Below are 24,053 nucleotides of genomic sequence, written 5' to 3'. Positions count from 1 at the left end.
TTCTTTTGAAACATACACACACACACACACACACACACACACACACACACACACACACACACGCAATCAGAGATAATCAGCAAGTTAACAACACACTTGCAGACACCCTGGTCCCTCAAAAGGAAGAATTCCAGCTTTCAATGCAAGCGCTGAGAGCAGAACAGATCCCTCTGGGCAGAGGAGAAAACAAGTGATCCTGTCAGCGTCTTCTTCAGGCAGAACGTTCTCCCAAGTCACGAAGCTCTGGAGCGTCAGTCAGCTCCGAAGGCACCTGCTCATAAGAAGCCTTTAATAACTGCATTCCAACAGCATGTTTTATGCGTTAACTCCAGTCCTCTTCTCCACCAATTTTCAATGAGGAAAAATCAAAGCCTGCAAGGGTGCCCCACCTTTTAACACTACAACATAACATGTCATCTAAAGACGTGCTGAACGCTTTTCAGAGCTATCTGGTGAAGCAAGTGGTCTGGGGACGGTGGGTTGGATAGGTCTGTGGGCCTAAAGAGATAATGTATGTGTCAGCACCTCCTTTTCCTAAGGTCTAGTCACAAGAAGGGAAATGTACAACCTAGCCTGGTAAAGGACAGAACAACAGGGGATTATTTTCACAGTAGTCCATGCACAACCTGAAATGGAGCCTCCTACCCAGTTCCCAACATGTCAGTCTCCAACATGTTCCACCTGTAAAATAAACTTAGTTTAACTTTTAAAAAATATCTTAACATAGCTCATAGTACATCAAACATAACCTGCTTTATAAAGGATGGATAATTCCCAAAAGGAACACCCACAAATACAATGTTAGAAACAAATCCCAAAATATGCCCTTACCTGAACAGAGGGAGGAACAAGATACTTACCTGGCCCCACCCTCTTGACACAGTTGCAACAGCCCATTAAGGGAAAACTATTTCCTCCTGAACAAGAGAATGAAATATCTGGCCTGGGTTGAGACCTAATATTCCAGTTGGGCAGGTCAGTGATCTGATTAAGAGACCACCCCTCAGAGAGGCAGGACCACTCTGGGAAGGCAGGCTCACCTTAAGACACTCTAAAGACAGAGCTAGAATAATTATTTCTTTCATGAGATAATCTTCCTTCCTAGAAGCCTCACCTCCTAGAGCAGTCCCCAGGAGCCACGACAAGGTTCAGCTGGGTCTGTGAATCTTTCTGAGTCCTTCGACAGGCATTGCTATCTTTTCTTCTCTTCTGTCTTTTGATTTCAGATCCTAGTCATAGCCTAAGTATGCTTTTCCTGGCACTTGGGGCTTCCTTATTCTTTCTTGAAAACTCCATCCCTACCATGTGGCTGTCTGTTCGCTATGTGGTTGACTTCCATGCCAGATTATCTCAAAGGGCAAGGATTGTTTCCTTCTCTCTGCCACTGGGAAGCTGCTGAGATTTACAGCTTGTCTACCATTTGTTTGTTTGTTTGTTAACCCAATAAAATTTTCCTCAGGCTTCCATTTGAGTCCATCCTTCAATTCTTTTATTAATGAGACCAAGAACCCCAAGAGAGACCCTGGTTTCCAACATCACTCTGACCTCTTTGACCCTGTACCAGGGAATACTTCGCCTTGACTGTACATTGGGATCATATGAGAAGCTGGAATATTAAAAATAGAGTTGCTGGGATTCCCTCCCCCAAGAGATGCTGGTATCATAAGCCTGGGTATGGCTTGAAAGTTTCTCAGTTCCTCCAAGGTGATTTCAATGTTCAGATGGGGTTGAGAACCACTGATCTTCCTTAAAGAATGGCACCACCTCCATGGAGGGGCCCAATGGGTTGACAACACAAAACATCTCAAGAAGAATCAGAATGTAACTCATTTTGTGTCCTCCACATCCTACCCTCTTGAGATACACACCTGTCTCCTCAGTTCTCACATCCTTGATCACCTCAATGATTTCTCTTCCCCAAATCTAAGCCTATAGTGAGTGCAGGGGGCCAGGAATTTATGTTGTTTGTGTTTGTCATATTAAAGTACTTCCTCACATGTAACACCCAGTGGAAGTTAGGAAGTTAGTGTGGAAAGGTTGGGGCAACTTAAGTTCTTTGCAAGAAAATGTTTCTCTCTCTCTCTCTCTCTCTCTCTCTCTCTCTCTCTCTCTCTCTCTCTCTCTCTCTCTCCCTTCCTCCCTCTCTCCTTTCCTCCCTCCCTCCTTACCTCCCTCCCTCTCTCCTTTACTCTCTTCTCTTCTTCCCTCCTTCTCTCCATCCCTTAGTCTCTGTCTCAAGTGGTAGTTGGATATAGGCAGTTTTCCAGCATAGTTTGAGGGATTCCACTGGACAAGGCTCCAGACCAGCCCTGTGCCCATCCACACATATCTCAGTATATGGAGCACTCAGGAAAGGAAGCCATTTTTTTTTTTTTTTTGGTTTTTTTCGAGACAGGGTTTCTCTGTGTAGCTTTGCGCCTTTCCTGGAACTCACTTTGGAGACCAGGCTGGCCTCGAACTCACAGAGATCCTCCTGCCTCTGCCTCCCAAGTGCTGGGAAGGAAGCCATTTCTAAAGAGGAGCCTCATAAAATAACCTCATTGCTAGGACAAGGAAAGGTGGCTCTCCAATGATTCCTTGATGCCCTTCTAGCTGCCTCTCATGGGCTAAGGGGTGGCATAACAAGACTGAATTGTAACAGGGCCAAGCACGGACTCTATAGTCCATCCGCCTCCATTCTCAGCAGGGCATTGCTTAAGCTAAGGAAGAAGGAAGAAGATGGGGTCCAAGTCTCCACGAGTCGGGAGTGGCAGAGACAGCCCCTTTGCTTTCAGTCCCCCCCTTGCTCCTCCTTCTGTGCTAATCCTGCTGAGCTGTACACTCTCTGCCGTCTACTCCACCTAGCCCTTGGAGTTGAGTCAGAGTGCACGGTTGAGTAGCCTGTACTCTCTTCCTGCTGAGATCCGGTGCCTTTTTCCACTGAGAGCAAGGAGACGAGTTTCTACCACTCCCTTGGAGAAGGAGGCCCAGTTATACAGCACTCTGCTGAAGCTGCACTTGCACATAGAGCTGGTTTCAATCCAGCCCTCTCCTGCCTTCACCCAGTCACTCGGCAGGAGGATCTATAGCACGCAGAGGGAGTTGGGGGGGGAAGGGGGAGGGACTCTTACCTTCGGAGCAGAGTGTGCCACCATAGCCGGTGGTGGAACAGTCACAAGTGGGATGGCCATCCAGGAGGAAACAGATCCCACCATTTTCACAGGGACGCTCGCCACAGGGTCCCTCTGCTTCTAACTGGACACCCTGGCTCCCCAGAAGCCGAGGCTCCGAGTTGCCGTACTTGAGATCCAGCATTAATCCCTTAAAGCCGGGCATGTTCTGTACTCCATCGAGGGTCAGGGCAGAAGGCCGGATGTCAGCAGGGACGCCACCGAGGAACAAGTCACTGACCACATCCATGTAGGGCCGCTGAGGCTGGAGCTCCCCAGACTGGCCCTCGCCGTCAATCACCAGCCCAGTGCGTAGGCGGTCGCGGCTCACCATGAGGAAGTGCCAGCTGCTGTCGTTCACCTGCTTGTTGGACAACACAGCGGTCTCGGCGCAGTCCATGCTAAAGCGGAGCTGAACTCGGCCATCCACCAGGGAGAGGCAGAGGAAGTCACAGACACCACCATCATCCAAATAGAGGAGCAGCCCTGTGGACACGTTGGTCTTGAACTGGAAGCTCAGGTCACTGCGCGTGCTAGCGTCCCAGCGCAGGTAGCGGGCCCACTGATTGGGGAGGCCCATGAACTCCAGACCCAGGCAGAGCCCAACGAGGGAGCCCAGAAAGATGCTCACCTTTAGGGTGAAGAAAACGGAGGGGAGGGAAAAGCTCATTGTGGCTGCTGGGCCAGAGCACAGAGGAATAGACAGGCCAGGGAACAGCCCTGGGGGGTGGGAGGCAGGGTTAGGCTTTGGTGATGGAAGAGAGAAGACAACGTGGTTCACAGAGAACACACAAAGAGAAGAGAACACGCAGGAATGTTAGGAGGTTGAGGAAGGAAGAGAAGGAACAACACAGCCCTAGATAGGCACACAGGCAAGAAATCCAGTAGGGGCAGAAGAAACAGACAGGGGATGTTGGGTGGGACAAACCAGGGGCGGGGTGAGGAAGAATTATCTTGCTCCAAGAAAAGATCTCAGCTATCCGCGTGGATCCGGAGGCCTTGATTCAAGGAGGAGAAGGAGCCCAGGGTAGGAACAAGCTTTCAGAAATGTGCCCCTCCCGGCAAATGTCCTAGCCAGGGAGACCAAGGACAGGGCTGGAGCCCCAGGCCGTGATGGAGGAGGAGGAAACAGTGAAGAGAGCCAGGTGAATGGTAGGTCCAAGCCCAGGACCAGGGCTAAGGTTCTACTGTCTAGCAGAAGCAGGCCCTGGGGAGGGGAACGGCAAGCAACTGAGAACTCAGGCCGAGCAGGGCCCAGAGCAGAGCAGAGGCGGATTCAGGCTTCATGGTGCTGACCGGAGGCAATGCTGCCCATAGCACAGCTCGCAGGACTCCAGAGAGAAGACCTGTGGGGGAAGGGAGAGAAGAGATCAGGATTAGAGCTAAGCACCAATGATTACATCCCACGGCACGAAGATTGATGGAGTGTGCGTGCGTGCCAGCCAGGCAATTCTAGATACTTCAACGCTAGGTACTTCGCACAGGACAAGGGTCCAGTCAGTTCTCCCATGGCCAGGGCAAGATCCTGAGCCCAGCTTTTAATGACACACTTAGATTTTCCAGATGTAAAATGCAAACATCATGGAAAGTCCCCGAAGCTGTATCAGCACATTTTTTGCAAATAGCCAAAATTGAAACATTAACATTTTAAAACATTCAAATACCCATATATAATGTTTATTTATTTATATATTAAAAACATTTTTTCTTTTTCAATTTTACAATCCATTGCTTAAGAAGAGGTCTAAGACCTTAAATTTTAGAAAGAAATATACATAAAAACCAGGAGAAGTGAATGAGTAGGCAAAACAGCCTCCATCTCTAACCAAATATTAGGGAAACCTTAAAAAAAAACTTTAATATTAAAAAAAATTGAAAGACTGAGTTTGGATTCTAATTCCTGTACATGAAATGTAAAACAATATTCCTAGCCTATTTCAATTTCTACTTAATAATTTGAAAAGTAGACAGAATAATAGCCCCTTTCCAAGATTGAGAGAAAAATTAGTGAGATTCGTGTAGTGTGGTCCCAGCATAAGCTTTGTACATAGTAAGTGGTCAATATATACTGGGTTGGGTTTTTTTCCTTCCAAATTGAAAAGGAATGGGTGGATGAGAAGTGTCTGTGTGTGTGTGTGTGTGTGTGTGTGTGTGTGTGTGTGTGTGTGTGTGTGAGAGAGAGAGAGAGAGAGAGAGAGAGAGAGAGAGAGAGAGAGAGAGAGAGAGGAGGGCAATGCATATATGCACAGTATTGAGAAAATTTATGAATAGCTAAGAAGTGTCACAGACAGTGACACTAGATTGACTAGGAGGGCAGCAATATCCACTGAGCTTGGGCCCTGGTTCCTGAAGGAAGCTACTGATCTACCTAACCAAGCTAGTGATTGCTCTGTTCAGATAAAGCAGTCAGTGTAATTTCCAAGGGCTGTGCAAGTTATGGCTTACTCCTTGTCACATTTTATAGTTCACAGTGGTTCACAATAGTCTCCATTAGAGCATTGCAGTTCACTCTGTTTACAATGAGGACATCACCAAAGAGGAAGATGCTATCCCTTTAAACAGGGACAAACTCCTGTTCTACACAAACAAGAAACCTGTATCCATAAGAGCCTGATCAAATCCATCATCACAATAGTCTTGGTTCCATGAAAGGGTTTTACCCAAGCAGTATTTCCTGGAGTATGGCATAGGTATCCCCATAGGCTCAAGGGATAGCCAATTAGAATGTGGACATTGGAATATACTGATGCTGACTTGTAGGGTTGTATGCCTACTACCAAGAGTTCAGGATTTCTTTGTGTGTGTACTGGTTAAAGGCACTTTGATAACACAAAGTCAACTACACTCACACCACAGCTATATGCCAATAACACAAACATCTTGTCCGTGACAAGATGAAATTTAGCCATGGAAATATCCAGAAAGAATATTTAAGAATAGTAGTCAATGTACAAGTCTTGAGTCTGGTACAGGCTGTTGGAGTGGAGTGGGTGGGAGATATGAGGCCAAAGGTAGGTAACAGAAAGGAAAGACTGGAGGAGACTTAACAGTCTCTAAGAATATGATCAATGTGTTGAGTGAGATATCATAACCAAGTCAAAAGGCAGCATCCTCCAGGAGAGAGGAAATGCCAGTCTACCTAACTCTAATTCATTCCAGGTACCACTCCACTGGATCAGAGTAGCATAAAACACTCTTCCATACTCAAAAGCATCACAGACTGGTGGAGGACAAGTGTACTTTGGAGACAGTCAATCATAATAGAACCAAATTGTTCGTTGTGGCAACACCCTAGGGACTGGGGAAAGCAACTGCTTGACCATAGTGCCTACCACAGGACATTAGGACATTGTCATAGAACAGGAGTGGTGAAATTTCTATACAAAGAATGAACCATAGAACAGAATTCAAGAGCCACTATAAGGTCCTTTGACTTCTATTCCATGCAGAGGCTTCAACACAGACCCACTGTATACAAGGACATCACTACTAAGTACTCCCTCAGCTTTTCAAGATGCCACCCCAAGTGGTCCTGGAAGGCAAATAAATACCTGTCTAATTGTCTGTTGAAACCCATTAATAAATGAAGAACTACAATGTCCAAGCACACACAATGAGAAAGCATTGTGGGAATTTACCCATCCTACTTTGTGGTGACCACAGTAATCTATATAAATGAGTCTCTACTTTCAGACTCTTGTCCTTCCCTCTCAATCAGATTAGCATTGGAGACAACAACATCCCTACACTGTGTATCAGGAGGAATCTAAAGGGCTGACTGAGAGAAGCCAAGCTTTTATTCTCTTGGGTACCAGGCAGGTCTGATGCAGGAATGATACCACTAAACCACTCCATCAAGATGATACAACATTGACCATCAACATTATCTCCTAAAGCTCTTGACCTAGGGACATTATCATGACCTTTGAAAATTTTCCCAAATGTCCAAAAGCTATATATGACCTCACATGAGATATCCAAAGCCTCCAGCCAACTGCTGCCAGCAATTATCTTTTAGCTTTCTTCATCCATCAAGCAGAACATGCCTCTGAAGAAATCCTATTCCCTCAAGAAATGGGACAAAGGACAACAGAGAACCTTCTTCAACCAGTCAGCTAATGGCCACCCACTCCTGAGCCACAGGTCAGCACAGGCAACAGGGGACCAGGTGGTTGGCTCCAAAGCCCATAAGGAAGGTTGAGGATGATACTAAAGCTCCAAACACTTATCTGTTGTGTGGGAACCAAGCAAGAAATGGAAAGTGAGTGACATTATCTAATTGCCAGCTAATTTACATAATTATTGAACAGCACAGTTTTTATGTTGGGTGAACATCTTTGCAAATGTCTCATATTCCGGCTGCTTAGGATGCAAGGGAGACCTCACACAACTCTGACATGTGGGCCATTTGCCACAAGAATGGTTTAGAAGATTTGGCTGCCATTTGCCCTCCCCACCCACTCCTTGCCTTTTCCAATGGCCATGGGGGTTTAGCTTGAAACAGACTCAAGAGATAGGACGTTGTCTACAACTAGAATGGTTGGGATGACATGATGATGTTCATCCTCTACCCAGCCTTACAATGCCCAGGTGGGGCTTTCAAACTTTCCTATAGAGTCTAGAACCTTCTTAACTGCTTCTTAGACCCCTCACCAGGACTGCAGAGGCTCTTTAAGGGCTTTATGTTGGCTTTGATCCTCACTCACTACATCTCTCATTCCAGAGGTGAAAGATTTTTTTACCACCAATCCCAGTTTGTGTCATTCAAATGAGATTCACCTTAATCTCAGATGACACAATCCAGGCTAGCCCATTAGGGCATTCCAATCTCTTGGTCACAGTAAATGGGTTAGAGATAAGTCTGCCATCCAAACTGAGTCAAATTAGAGTTAGTGCTGGGACTTTAAAGGGAATTATTTGGGACATGACTCTCTTAGTCTTTCCACCTTGTTATTCTCAAAGTCAATACTTAGTGACAAATACCACTCTTATTATTAAAGATAATCTTGTCTATGGATGAAGACAACAAAGAAAGGTAAGAGCCAAAAGAGGCATAAAGACAGATTTCTAATGGCATTGTTTTAAAATCTAGATCTAATGAAGCCTAAAGAGGAGTGGGTCCTAGGACTTTCTTTACATAAACTGAACTTAATTTTTATTTAAACAAGTTTGAGTTGAGGCAAGACCAAGAGTCCTGATAAATACTATTCTAGTAATACTGGGCTATCAAAAGTTCTGTCTTTGGGAAGTTGACAAAAGCTCCCCTCTCACACTGCCCCATCTGTATCTGAAGGAACTCTCTGTGATCTGAGACTCACATCACGTCCTCTCCCCGAAACAAAGCTTTGGATCCCCATCACCCATAATCTTGGGCAAAGGCATGCTTCTTCTCTCACCTTGAAGGTAGATGGAGGTTTGTTCTTACTCAATAATCTCAGAAATTAACTCTTTCAACTAAATCACAACCACCACCATCCCCTGACACTATATCTACCTTAATACACAAGTAAGGCCCTGCTGCAGGCAATGAGGGTCAAGGCACAAATTCGGTCTAAGATCTGAAAGTAGTATCAAGAAAAATGGAGAACATAGGCTTTTGAGTCAGGCAGAGCTATACCTAGACCCAGATTCACATGATCATAGGCACTTAACATTGGGAAACACCTTTAAGTGCTTCCAAAAGAGGGAAGGGGATGATAATACTTACCCAATAATTTAATTTTGAACTCTATCAATTGTAAAACTGTATATATGCATGATTCTGAAAAAACTGTGATTATATGTCTGTCATAGTTGAACATTTATAAATCCTCATAAATAAAACATAAACATCTATGTTTATAAACATATAAACAATAAAACATATAAAGCTGAACATTTTTAGATCCTCATGACTTCATGCCCCTACTAAGTAGGTACCAACAGAAATGCTTAGTATGTCTAAAGATATCTGAGACTGTTCATAGCCTTACTCTCCATAGTAGAAGATCACCAAACTTCCATCTGCAGCAGAGAGTACATATAAATTTTAATTTATACAGGCAAAATGGTGTCCAAATTTGAAGGTGACTAGTCTTCATTTCTAGACACAGCATGGATGAATCTCACAAGCATAATGTTGAAACAAGCATAAGACATGGAAGAGAATGTACTGTACATGTTTTGTTTATACAAAACAGAAAAGAAGCAAAAATATTTATTCTATGTTATTGAACACCAGTGGTTACCTATGAGAAGAGGGCAGAAGAGGTAGTGGAATTCATTTCAGAATCTGAGTGATGCTGCAGGTGTTTGCTGTATGCAAACTCATAGACTGAGCACTGCCTTCTGACGCATGTGTCTTTCTGTATATTTTCTTAAAAAACACATAGTATACTGCCTCACACATACTACATGCTAATCTAGCCATTTTCCTATGTCACCTGGAGAACAGGTTTGTTTTTTGTTTGTTTCATTTTGGGGGGTTGGTTTGTTTTTGTGGTTGTGTGTGTGTGTGTGTGTGTGTAAAGGGTTTTAAAGAAATTTACTTCTGCTTTCTGTTTGGAGCCTGGGACTCCTTACTCACACTTCCCAAGATAAAGCCAATCTCTCATCTAGGAAACCAAGAACCAATATTCATTCACCAGGCCTTGCAGATGTCCCTGTCTCTCTCAGTCTCTCTCAGTCCATTCACATGCTGGTCCTCCCTTTCACAATTTGTCATGTTTAAGAAAGCCACTCCTCCTTCTACTGTTATGTCTACCTGCCAAACTGCTTCTAGACACACACACACACACACACACACACACACACCAAGTTGCCCCATTTTAGAAGTGTTGCTGCTTCCCCTTCAGATCAGGGAAAGGACAAGAGTCCCTGAGGATCTCAACTCCCATCTGTCAAGTGGACTTACAGAAAAGGCATGTGTTAACACTGGAAAAGGTGACAGACATAGATAAAGAAAAGAAATTTTTCCTTTAACCTTGAACTTTAACATTCTTTTTACTTATAAAAAATAAAAATAATTCCCATAAAAAAGTAAGAAGCGGTAAATGGACAGATGACAGAGCACTTCTTGCTCTTCTAGTAGACACAGTTTGGTTCCCAGTACCCAATTCAGACAGTTCACATCGCCCATAATTCCAGCTCCAGGGAATCCAACACCCTCTCCTGGCCTCCTCAATCACCCCACAGACCCACACTCACACAGATGTATCCATGTGAATAAAAATCATTAATATTGGGCCCACTTCCATTCTTGTCAGGAATACTAATAGATCGCAGGAAAGATATGCCAGAGTAATATTCGGGCCAGAAGCCAGTCTTCTGGACAAGTCTCTCACAGGATGAGGAAGGTGAGATTGACTAAGACTTGGCACTGGCTGAAGAGCAGGAAGCAAAGAAAGTGGGACCCTCTTGAGAGGCAGGCTGAGGTAGGAGAGCAGGTCATGCCTGCTCCGCATTTTCCTCAAGTGCTTAGATGAACAGGAAGGAACCCTCTGGTCTCGAGCTGGCATTGAGAGTGTACGGATGAAATTGCGGAGATCCCAAGGGATCATGGTGGGCTTACTCTACAGCCTGCATCTAATCAAACAAATTCTAAGGGTGATAATGGAAGGTTATACGACTTGATCCTCCAACATAACAAGAACAAAACTTATGATTTCTAGCTATGTATTCAACAAGAATTCCAGAATGAAATTGACCCAATGTCTCACTCATGTGTGTGTGTGTGTGTGTGTGTGTGTGTGTGTGTGTGTGTGTGTGTGTGTGATATATACATCTTTTTGTGGCTGTCAGAAAGCCAAATGTAATCTAAGATGACACAAACCACAGATGAGAGAGAAGATGGTTGTCTTTGGCAGTCTGGTGCCTCTCACTGTGTTTTTAATTTAAACTCCACTCTTTGAGAGAGGTGTAGGTAAGCTGAGGGAAAGAGATTTTTTTCCTTTAGTTGTCTTTTTTAAGCCATGAAACACTCATGTTCCAGATACCAGGATAAATTTTGTAAAAAGCAGTTCAAGCCCTGCAAGGCAGTTTCATGCTAATAAAGTAAAAAGCTATGAATCTAAGCAATTTAAGATGGAAAGGTAAAGGGATGAGGCAGCCTCCAGGGTCCCACATAAAACAGAGGCGTATGAGGTAGCAGCTGCCAACATGGGCTCCACAGCCAGACAAATCCCAGATATGACACCTGATGCCTGTGTGACCTTGAGCAAGATGCAGAGCCTCTCTGTGTCTCAACACTTGATATGAATCATGGACATAATAACAGAGTACATACTTAGCTCAGGTCCCCAGTGCTCAGCACAAATAGAAATCCAGCTACTGTTGGATGCTTCCATTAGGGTTAATGTTTGTCCTCAGGGTTCCTATTTCAGAATGGCTAATGTGGTTCCACCTGGCCTGCTCAGGGACAGTATTCAAGACAGGTGAGCTTCTTTGAAATTTATCCCAATGTCACAGGTCATGTAAAGAGTTATTCCTGAAGGCTGAGAGAGAGAGTCCAATTGATAAAGTGCTTGCTGCACAAATATGAAGGCTTGATCCCCAGAACCCACATAAAAAGTACTAGGTGTATGCTGCATAGTCCCAACACTAAGCAGAAGGATCTCTAGGGCTCATCAACCAGCCAGACTACTAGGTGATTTCCAGGCCAGTGAGAGACACTGTCTCAAAAACAAGAACATTATTCAAGGTAATCCTCTGACTGACTTACACATGCACACATATGTACACTGTGTATGCACATGTGCATGCATACACAGACACACAATGAGTCATTGTGGAGTCTCTTGGAAGCCTTTGGAGTTGGCAAGATTGGGGGCTTACAGAGACAATCATCAGCTGCTCAATCAGGGTCTTTGGTAGGAGACTGAAGCATTCTTTAAGTTGGGAAAAGGACCATAGGTTCTCCTTTGACCTTTGGGTGGAGTTCAGTTCAGTGAGTGGAAGGTCTGAAAAGAGTACTTATGTCTTGATCTTACAAGGACCTCCAGATGAACCAAATCTCCATAGCCTGGAAAGGGCTGGACACCTTTTGGGGGAAACATTCAGTGCTAAGTGAGTATATACATGGAATATAATAGAGTCCAGACAAAGTCCAGAGATATTCTTGGGCTGATGTGGCCAGAGGAGGCTTCTGAGATGAAGAAAGACTGACTTGCTTTCATGAAAATTTGAGGGACAAGTAAGACAAAGCCAGTGGATAAGAAGTCTGAGCCAGGTGTAGTAAGGCACACCGGCAATCCCAGCATTTGGAAGTCTAAGGCAGGAGAATCACCATGAATTTGAGCCTGTCCTAGGACACATAGCTAGTCCTAGCCTAGCTAAGCTTAGATACATGACATCTTGTCTCAAAAATCTAACAAAAGAAAGGAAGGAAGGAAGGGAGGGAGGGAGGGAGGGAGGAAGGAAGGAAGGAAGGAAGGAAAGAAGGAAGAAAGGAAGGAAGGAAGGAAGGAAGGAAGGAAGGAAGGAAGGAAGGAAGGAAGGAAGGAAGGAAGAGAAAGAACAGAAGAAGGGAAAGAAGGGAAGAATGGAAGAAAGAGACAGACAGACAGACAGACAGACAGACAAATAGTTCTGGTTGGTGTGAGAGATAGCACTAGACCGAACTTCAGAGTCAGTCTTCCTCAAACTCGGAACCAAGTCACTATATAAGAAGCTATGTGGCCTTTCCAGTTGTGTCTCCTATAAAATGGGGAAACTGGTGGGTTCACTTTCAAGGATGATAGATATCAAAGACCACACAAAGCAAGATAATAATCACATCTTACTACCAGATCTTAGCAAGCTTCTTAGGTTTATAAAGAAGTAACTCAAGGCATTAATCTCTTCCCCACAGGCCACCATCACTCCATCTCTAACCAGAACCCTGAGCTATCTGAGGGCTAATATACAACAGCTAATTTTTCCTTGCAGATCATAGAACTTGAGCCTTACAAGGTGCTGGTGGAATCCCAAGCACCGCGCCCCCCCAACTGCCTGAGGCAGCCAGAAACCCTAAAAGCTGGGATCATTCTCCAAGCAGCCAACTCTCCTCTCTTGTCCTCTCCTCTGCTTGCCAGTGGGCCTCCCCATCCTGGAGTTCCCAGCCATGAGGTGGAAAGCCATCTGGCTGCTTCGAGAGTTAATAATTTATAATGAAGATAATCACCCTTCAAGATCCTCGCCTCTTGGGACCGTTAAAAAAGATTCAGTTGAGAGCCTGTGAGTTCTTTACATGAGGGGATGGGGAAGGGGAACAGGGAGGGCTAGAGAAGAGGAAATTGGAGGGAAATAAGAGGGACAGATAAGCTCGCTGCTTAGCTGATCCTTCCCCCTGCAAGAGGGTGGGGAGAGAGGGCAATTATTTAGCCCTAGAAGACTATCGTACCCAGCTTTCACAGCACCAGCCCAGCAAGGGTGCAATTTACGGGTCTTTTCTCCTAGCCAACTCTCTCTACACAAAGAGAGAAAAAAATCAAACGAATGCAAGGGAAGGGGAGAAAGACACAGACAAGAGAAAATAAGCCTGCCTAGCAATTACGTCTAGGGCTGCTTGGAGGGCTCTCTCTGTTCTCTTTCCAGGACACAGTAAAGCTCCCACTGTGCTAATTATTCCCATTATTTGACAATTTCTCTATTAACAAAGCAGGAGGTGCCGCAGCTGGCAGGGGGAGAGGAGAACGGACTGGGAGAGGCTCTGGACAGACTCAGGCCCAGACAAGGCAAGATAGATCCCTGGTTCACCCTTAGTGGGATGTGGGGCCTGGCATAGCACCTCTGCAGTTGTGCCTCAGACAGCTGGGGTACAGACCATAATACCTGTAAGTTAGTACATGGGGAGAGGGAAGCAGAGCAAAGGCGGGAAGAAAGGCAGGGGAGTACCCACAAATGCTGTTTCCAGAAAGTTACAATAGAGGTAAGGCTTAAACCTGGAGACCAGGAGTCACTATACAGCCTCTAAGAAGAGAATAGTATGGATAAGCATTCAGAACAAGGCTAATAGTAATTTGATCCTCTTGTGATTTTGGAAATCCCTGGAAAGGCTGATACACTATTCTTCTGGCATATATATGTAACAAGCACAAAAGTAATACATGCCTCACACTAGGCCACGTGTATTAACATTTGAAGTCACTTAATCCTGGCTGCTTAATAATCAGACTACAGATCTGCTTTTGCTAGGAAAATTATCACCTAATAGCATGAGGCAACCAGAAGGGCCTATAGTAGTAACCATGATGATTCTTGTTTTAGAGATGAGCAAAGAATGTCCCCAAATTATAATCAAAGCTAATATCGAGCAGATCTCAGAGCCTTGCTTCCAAGACAATGATGTTAAGAAGGAGTATAGCCATGGGCACCCTATCCACTGCACAGATTTACCACTTACAAGAGTTAAGAACTAGACCATTAAGAAGTTCATCATTCAAATGCAGTAGAGGTCACAGCCATTAGGGACTTGCTGAAGAAAGTATCGCCCATGCCCATGTGCTTCCCACTTTATGTAAAACACTGTGATATGAAGGGTGCCATTCACAAGAAAACAATAAAAAAAATTGCCTTAATTATACCTGCAAGAACTAAACCCCCTCCCCTTGGTTTAGACCCAAGATGCTGCTCTAAGATCGCTACCAAAGACCACATAAGGAGTCTTTAAGCACTACAAAATGTAAAATGAAAACTGTACTATGAATTAATTAATTAATTGACATAACTAACTCTGCTCCAGAGTCCATGCCAGATCCTCTCCCAATCTTCCATCTCTAGTTTGCTGTCTTCAGACGCCCCATTGTGCCCTGATAGTTTGATAGGACATTCTATGTTTGGCCCTACATCCCAAGACCTCGCTGTACCCTAATCAATTCAACTCTACCAGTGTGTTTTTTTTTTCATTCCTAGATGAAGCATCAGCATTCTAATGAGGCTCCTTGTGTCCATCTTTGCCCCATACAGAGTCTTGCCCACTCAGCTGTCAGCGTAACTGTTTGTTTGTTTGTTTGTTTGTTTGTTTACACAGAAAGCATTTTTTTATTAAGATCCCTTCAATGATTTTTTTCAGCATGCCCAGACTGAAATCCAGAACTTTCCAGTGCAGCAATGGTCAACGTGCCCATTCCAATCGAATCTACTATTTCTCTAACCCTTGCTCAGTGTCCCCCAAACACAGCAGCATCTTAGTACTTTCAAGACTCTCTAAACCCAACCCAGGCTCAGAGCCTTGAATTTGCTGCTCCTGCTGGTTGAGATGTCCTCCCCAAACTCTCCCATACCTGACCCTGGTGTCCTCTCAGTTCCCCACTCCTCCAGTGAAAATCCCTCTGCAGCACTGGTGAGCACTCTCCAGCCTTCTCTTCCCATAACTTTGGAGTAAAATCATATCCCTCCGCATCTCCATATCCTACCACCTGCCTAGGAGCTGAGAGGAGGTGATGCAGATAACTGGACCACAGCCCCAGCTTTGCTCAGAAAGCAACCACATAATAGAGTGAGGGAAGGTATCTGAATCAAAAGTCCTCTGATCAGATAAGCCAAGAGCAAACCAATTCTAGAAGTCCATTCCTGTCAGCACCTAAGGAGATCTGGGCAAGCCAGTAACTGCTATTAGTATCATCACTACCACTATCATCATCATCACCGTCAGCAGCAGCATCATAATCATCACCATCATCATCACTATGTCATCCTTAGTCACACTATGACTTTAGAGATTTCTACAATAATATTGTTTAAACAATTGTTCATCCTTTGCCCTATACCTTTTGCTAATTACCCTTTTCTATTGAGCACAGCTGTACCCAACCCTTAACTCTTGTGACTCGCTTTCTCTGAGTGGGACATTAGCAAAAATGACGTAAACAGAGGCTCTTAGTCTGCTTGCTCATCCTTGCTCCATCACCACGAGAACATGCCTAAGCTTGCCTCCTAGACGATGAAATACACAGGATAGAATTCAGTCACCCTAGTCATCTTGGCCAAGGCTTGAGCTCTGTTAGATTCTAGATCTTCAACCGTGGGATAGCCAGAGAAAGAAAGGCAAAGTCCTTAGCTCCAGATTTGCTAAGAATACATAGAGTAGGTTAAGAGGAATAGGGTTCAACTTCACCCACACAAAACCCCCAAGGTAGGTCCCAGGGAGAACCCTGGGTTGGATGGTGTTCCATGGCCAACAGCCAGCATGGCTTTCATGTGCTGTGAAATGAGAGTCTAAAGTAAGTAATGCCCATTGAAGCCTTGATAGTTAGCAGGCAAGAAGGAAACAACTACAAAGTAGAAGATACATACAGCAATGACCTCATAGGCCCCTTTAAAAATAGTACATGCTAATGTGTGCAGCTTAGGTCAGCATATACAAAACGCTCTCTCGCCTATCCTTCATAAAAGTGCTACTTTTTTTCTCAACTCCTTTTACCTATGAAGATACTGAAGCTCAGAGACAGAACACCATTTGGTGAGGAAATAATATAATCTTACATCTTAAATTCAAGCACCTGAACAATAAATAAGTTCTCATGTTTCTATTTTTACATCAAACTGATAGGAATTGTTTCAAGGATCTTTTCGGTGAAACTTATACATATGTGAATGGCCCTTTCATATGCCCACAGAACACTTTCCTAATCTATCAGGCGCCGGTGGCGCCTCAGAATCCTTCTCAATCTAACAGTGTAGCCCCTGCCACAGACATTCATTCCATGAATTAAAAATCACGAGAAGCATATGAAATGCAACCCATGGATTGATCCTGCAGTAATTAAATACATTTGGACAGCACACAGAGGGCCCACCAATGCCGGATTCTTCTGGTAATGAGTTTGTAGGTGAGAGCAAAGCCCCTCAGCTAGGGCTGCTAATTCAGAACTACAATAACTCAAATGCAATTTCCGTTGCCTTCAAAAAAAAACCAGAGAACTTCAACACCATCTTTCTCTACAATGTCTTCATTTTAGTTAACAGTAAAAGAGATTTTCAATTTTTAAAATAGAAAATTAGTACCCTTTTCAAATTAAGGCTCAAAAAATTAATGATTCTACCTGCATGGCTTCAGCTTGGGAGCTCTAAGAATAATGCAAGAATGTTTATGGTCCTTTGTTTATGATACATTATTATACAATCAAGACTAATACAACCTGTAATTTTACATTAATTTTCCCACCTTACTTATTAGTATCTATTTATAGCTCAGCTTTAAAAAATGTGCTATGCTTGAAAGATAACAAAACTTCATCTGCTAAAATTAAAAAAAAAAAAGAACACCCTGTAACACCATCTTTCTGCCAAGCCTGGCTGGATATACATTATTCTAAACTAGATAAAATCTTCTTATATTTCATACTCATATGAGCTTGCACCTACACACACACACACACACACACACACACACACACACACACACTCGCATGCGCGCGCGCACAAAAGCAAATCCCTAAGAAAAGATGACAGAGTCAACAGATCATAATTTCCACCTTATTCAACAAAATTTGCATGTACTCATTGATTCAAAGAACCTCTAATAAATACCTACCATTTTCCTACCAGCCTAGAAGGTCTCAGAGTTCAAAACATTCTAGTCAGAGCTCAGCAAGCTAGGGGAAATAGTTACATGAGTAACAATTGATATGGGAGTGGATGAATACATAAAGAGTGGGCAGTTTGACTCAGTCTCAGAGAAGATATCTTTATTGAATGAAAGTCATAAATAGAGACAGGAAAACATCAATGATCCTGGGGTATTCAGGAAGCCTTTCTCCCTGGCTGGAGTGCAAGGTGAGGGGAGAATGGAGAAGTGTAGTAAACTGAAAAGCCCTTTTGGGAACAGACTTCCCAAGGCTCTGGGTTGCAAACTAAACAGTCTTGGGGAGCCATTGAAAGAATTTTAAACCAATGAAATGATGCACAAGTTGGGTTCCAGATGGTATGGGGTCCTGTTTTGAAAGGGACGCGTCATGACCTAGAGAGAACAAGGAGAGGACTTTAGCTTTTATGGGGCAGGTATCAAAGAGGACGGCACTTGGCCCCCATTCCTCACTCTTAACTTTCCGTGGTTGTTTTCTACACACCTCAGCACCCAGGCTGACCCCCAAACTGAGGCTGTATTGCAGCTAGGTAGATAATCCAAGAGACAGAAAGCAGCCAACAGCCCCCTTCCAACCTCTGCTCTGCCTTACATCCGCCTGATTTTGAGAAATCCCAATTGTATCCTGCTCCACGTGTCCTAACCTCTGACCACATTCCCTATACAATTCAGTACTCTCAAACCCAAACTTCCCCAAGCAGATAGATTCCTAAATGCCTCAGATCCTCCCCATAGTGCAGGGCTCTCTGGATATAGTAATCAAACCAAAAGTTTAGCAGGTCCAAGCTAATCCACAAACCTCAACAGCCTCCAACATCACCAGGACAAAAAGATAACCAGATGTCTGAAGCTACTGGGTGCTCTAAAAAGTAGCCAGAGCATCCTAAGCACAGGAAAATTTCTGAGATGTGATTACATTTAACACAAGTGCATCCAGGAAAGTGGGATGGGGAGGACCTTCAGAAAAAAAATCTACAAGGATCGAGCTACCAGAATCAGTCTAAACCAGTGGTTCTCAACTTATAGGCCACGACCCCTTTGGGGTTGAATGACCTTTCCACAAGGGTCGCCTATCAGTATCCTGCATATCATATATTTACATTATGACTTATAGCAGTAGCAAAATTACAGTTTGAAGTAGCAACATAATAATTTTATGGTTAGGGGGTCATCACAACACGAGAAACTGTATTAAAGGGTCACAGCATTAGAAAGGTTGAGAACCACTGGTCTAAACCATGATTTCCAAAAATTTGGTCTTTGGAAAACCAGTGCCACAAGATGCTCTAAAAAAAAAATGCTCAGCCCTAAATGGAACATATATACCATATCCCCTACCCCAACCCAAGGCTCAGAGATCAATGCAGTAAGAGTGTAAGAACCATAGGCCGTGGATGACTATACAGAAGCATTGTCTTCTGCACACAGCAAGGTAGCTACACAAATGAATTCACAGAGGCTGTAACCTCATATACAAAGCCTAGACAAGCCTAAGCCATACCAAATCCCAGCAATGGAAAGCAGAGCTAGCTACACAGCTCCACGCCTAGCCATGGAGCTAGTAACAACTATTAGCTTCTGAGAGAAGGAAAAACAGTTTTGTCTAAGAGTGTAGCCCCTGGTAAGTGACCATGCTCCAGCAGAAGACCACACATCCAAGAACAATTGGTCTTAAAGAATTTTTTTTTTTTTAAGAAGGACACAGAGTTGGAGGAGTAGATAAGCAGGGTGGATCTGGGAAGAGCTGGGGGAGGCAAAGTGAATATGACCAAAATGCATTGTACAAAATTCTCAAAGAACTAATTAAAAGTGTTTTAAAAAAAGAAAGGGGAAAGAAATCTGTTTGCCTGTTTTAGAGAACACAATGAACAATAGATGTGGAAAGTTCCAAAAAGCCTGGAAGAAAAGGGATCCGAATGGTCCAAGTCACCCCGCCCCCACTTCTGCAGGTGGACAAACTGAGGCTCGAGACAATCCAGTGTGACTGGCTCTTGTATTGTTAGTCACTGCTCCCAAAGCTGCAAGTGCAGATAGGCGGCCATCTGGCAAGGGCTGTGTCTCATTGCAATGAAGGCCTAGTCATCCTGTTTAAAATTCAAGAGGTCCCTAAATATTTGCTGAGTGACATTACCGAAAGACAATTCTGAGTTCGTTTTAATGAAGATGGATTCACTAGCTTATGAATTTTCCATCATTTATTCATTCATTCATTCATCCACTCAAACAGACTCATTGAGCACTCTTCTGTATGTTCTGTGTGAGCTGCTAGCCTGAGGAAAGAGCTATAATTAAGACAAGCCAGTATCTCCTCTCCAGGAGCATAGGGCCTAGTGTAGGAGGGAAAGGCAAAAACATTGGAAGGGAGTGACATGATCTGAGAAGAGACAAAGGTTTGAGGTGCCTCGCTCCCATCCATCCTTCTTCTAGTCTATCTTTCCAAGGATGAAGTAGTTCTATTACTGTATCTCCACTTAAATAGTTTCCTTCCCACACCCACCCTCTCACTTCCTTATTTGTAGTGCCAGAAAAAAAAAATCCCAACACCCTGTCAGAGTAAAAGCAATTGTGAAATACCAAGTATAGTATGGAACTGTGTGACCAGCTCTCCCTGGAAACATCTCCTGGGAAGAAGCATCTGCCCTGTTTCATGAGAGGGAAGAACTAGGTAGCCAGGGCTCCATTCAAGGCCACGCAGGGACTGATCTTCACAAGGCCTTCCAAAGCAGTAAGCCCTCTGGAGACTAGACTTTGGGTCAAGTTGAGCTCTTCTAAAAGCTGTCTGCATGTGTGTACATACATGTATGCATGTATGCAACTGTCTGTCATCTGTCTGTCTGAAGGTATGTGTCGTCTCATTTTATTTCGAAGGCCAGAACTTACGTGAAGTTCTCTGACATTCCATAACCAACTGCTGCCCCATCCCTCTTCTGAATTCTTCTCTCTGGACTGGCTAGAATGACTGCTGTTCACATTTGACTCCACACAATAGAAAATTTGGGGCCTTTTCTAATTCAATGATTTCTTTGCCAAACACTCTCTGTCAGGTCCCCTTGTATCTCAGGACAAGAGCTATGTAGACACCATCCTTTATTTTCACCCCTGTTTGAACACTCTGTGATCATTTGAGAGTCCATTGCCACCTACGGCCCCACCTCTACTCCTCTTCCTAGCTCTGACCTACCACCTGTGGTTAACTGGCCATAGTGTTAGTCAAAAACATCACTCTCTGCTCTTGCCCATCTGCAGAAAGTTGTATACTTCCTCGCACCTTGACTTTGGGCTTGGTCATGTGATTTGCTCTGGTCAAAGAAATGTTATCAGGCCAGCAGGCATGACATGACAAAATGTTTGAGAAGTTCTTGGCTCTGTTGCCCTTATGCCAACATGGCTGGGTGGGTCCCAAGAGGTGAATGACTAGAGCTACGCCAGTCATCAAGCCCAACTGGTACCAAGCTAAACCAACTAGACTCCATGTAACCTACGCAAGCTGGATCTACAGAATTACCTCATTGAACCTGATCTAGATTGGCAGGTTCCTCATCTGTAAGCCAATCAATGCTTACCATGGTACACCAGCAAGACTTTTGCAGTTAGGTTCTGACAAATGATGGATGCGTGACCCAAAATCACTCTTCCACATCCATGGAGATATTTAGCTGCTGTAACTTCTGTTCTGTACCCTAACTCTTATCATTGTACTCAATGCCCATGTGTTCATTGCTCTAACATTGTGGCTCCTGACATTTATACTCTATGAACTACACCTTCATCTCACTCCCTCAAGAGCTACCTGACCTTAAACTCTCCTAGAACCATTTATCATCTAAATGCCTCTCACAAATGTTTTTACACTTTCCATCTCCCTATAATCCCCTTCTGTAGACGGCGGACAGTCATACCAGCCCAATGCCTTCACTCCCACAGTATATCACTTTTACCCTGCCCCATTATCTTCACTTCTTACCTAAACAGTGCTCTGTGGTTCTCTCATCCTCTTTCTTCCTCCTTGGATAAATCTAAACACTGGCATCCCCTGCTCCAGAGCAATGGGTCAGTATCGGAAACCATCAGCCGAACTCTGCCAGTGAATGCAACCATCACTCTGTTCCTCTCCTATCTCAGTTAGTCAGCCATCTATAACATTCCCCCAATCTCGACCCTCTTCTTCAGATCTTCCAAACCCTTTCCACCTTGCTAACCCAGAAAATACCATCAGGGGCCCTATATTGCTGGGAAGGCCTTCCCAGAGCCCTGAACAAGAACTCTTCCTTCCCTTCTGTTATATTCTTTCTCTGCATTCACCTACTCCTCGCCTTTCTCAACTTCAAACAAGAAAAAAGAAGTGGTCCCTTCAAATCTGACTCCCCCAGCACTGTTCTTCCAAGCCCTCCCACCTCCCCAGGCCCTCATCCTAGCAACAAACACTTTTTGAACTCACTCTCTCCAGGCTCCACGGACTGCTTTTCCACCTCACCCACTGCTCAGCAGCCTGCCAATAACCAGAAAAAGAAACAAGAATCTTCCCTCCTCTTCAGGATATTCTCTGCAATCTTTTCCTCTATCAAAATTCATAATCTCCAAGATTTCCTTTCTATCCCTGTCCTCTGCATGCTGGCATCTACACCCGACATGTCCCCATCTCACACAGCTTTTCTCAAAGTTACCCAGTGGCTTCTGAAATACTCAAACCAGTGCAGATGTGTGTGTGTCCTGCCCACAGCCATCCTTCCTGCTGCCTTCCTACTCCGGGTCCCTTCCTGCCACGTCTCTGTGCTGTTCTCCTTCCTCTCTGGGTGTCCTTGAAAGCCACTCTGTTGCTCCTCTTCTCTTCCCACCTCTCTCTCTCTCTCTCTCTCTCTCTCTCTCTCTCTCTCTCTCTCTCTCTCTCTCTCTCTCTCTCTCAGTCTTGGTCCTGGGTCTTCAAGCAACTCAGCTATAAGTGGACCATAATCAAACTCATTACTTGCCTCCTCCATGTTCCTTTAACTATTGCTCTTAATTGGTCATTCCTTTAAATCCTGCTCCCTCCAGCAAGCCCAGTAAGCCAACAACCAAGGTACGGTTCCCTCCCTTCACTCCACTGCCTCGCTCATGCCCCACGCCCATCTTTCTTATATTCTAGTGCTAATTTCTACTCCTCTCTTGTCGTTCCCTCTTTTCCTTTTTCTACATCTCTCCACCCTTCCTTCCTCCAATCCAGCCACCTCTCAACTTAATCCAGACGTACCTCCCTGATAGCTGGTCTTCACACTCCCAATGCCTCTCCACTGTCACCTCTCCTGCACTGCCTCCAAGCCAGAATTAACTTTCTGAAACCCACATTTAAACAGATCACTCCCAGGCTTCTAGGGCAGCTCCTTGCTGCAAATAGGAAAGAGTCCAATCTCCTCATATTCAGACTCCACAATGAAATAACATTTTTGAAAACTCACCAAGTGCTGTTCTTATCCTATCCTTGCAGAAATAGACCAGCACACTTATAACTTCCATTGTAGAGATGGGAAAGTGATGCTTTGGGACTAAGCTACTCAAGGTTACCCAATAGGAAGCTGAGTCAAGAGCAAACCCAGGCCTTCTACTTTAGACAGAGGTGTTTTCCACTTGGGTCCATGATTGATTAGTTTTGAAGTTAAGAATGTCAACATTGACTATATAAGCATCTATGGATATCTAATGAGGTTACTCAAAAGCAGACCAAGAGGTCTCCAAAAATCGTTATCCTATTTGGTTTCCTCTAGAACTTGGTTTTCTGATTCTGCTATCTCTAAATTTAATGTAGGATTTGAAATACTCCAGCTAAACATAAGAAAGTTCTTGGTATTGGATTTCACATATAGTGTACTGTGATCTCACCATCTCCTAGGAATATTTGGAAGAGTATACATGAAAGAGAGGTTGCTTTGGGACTCCTTTGAACAAATCCACCACAAGATTCCTACATTGAAATCTAAGCACCCAGTGCCCAGTGTGAGTTCATTTATAGGTATATTCTTTAAAAAGGTAATTAGTCTAAACTGAGGTCATTAAGATGGGCCTCCTCCAACCTGGATGCTGTCCTTATAGGAACACAATGTGTGTACATGGCCAAGAACAAAGCGAAGATAGTGTGCAGACAGGGGACATGACCATCTATAAGCCAAGGAGAAAAACCTCAGAAGAAACCAGGCCAGCTGACACATGAAACTTGGATCTATGGCCAATAGCTGTTTGTGACCAGGGCCTGTTAATTAAGAGAAGAATCTCCTTCAGAAATCCCCAGTACCAAATGATCTGGTTTCTAGTCCCAAAGGGAAGGAAAAATATTGATGGATTGTGAAAAATAGGAAAAACCAAGGAAGGCTACAGATGAGACGAGTGGTGCA

At 44.1% G+C, this 24,053-nt stretch overlaps 1 protein-coding gene across 26 annotated transcripts in view; it reads right to left on the bottom strand.

Annotated features, from left to right (window-relative positions):
- Positions 1 to 24,053, bottom strand: part of Nrxn3 (neurexin 3) — a 1,637,399-nt gene that overhangs the window by 1,563,175 nt on the left and 50,171 nt on the right. For all 26 annotated transcript variants that reach the window (XM_052738656.1, XM_052738661.1, XM_052738645.1 and 23 more), the window contains exon 2: positions 3,111 to 4,495. In XM_052738656.1, coding sequence (XP_052594616.1) covers positions 3,111 to 3,819 — 709 coding nt within the window. In that variant the 5' untranslated portion in view covers positions 3,820 to 4,495. The remainder of the gene's footprint in view (positions 1 to 3,110; positions 4,496 to 24,053) is intronic.

This window comes from Peromyscus californicus, unplaced genomic scaffold, assembly GCF_007827085.1.
Source record: "Peromyscus californicus insignis strain IS unplaced genomic scaffold, ASM782708v3 Scaffold_15__1_contigs__length_86483966, whole genome shotgun sequence".
In the NCBI taxonomy this organism is placed as follows: Eukaryota; Metazoa; Chordata; class Mammalia; order Rodentia; family Cricetidae; genus Peromyscus; species Peromyscus californicus.
This window is presented reverse-complemented; position numbering and strand designations above follow the sequence as displayed.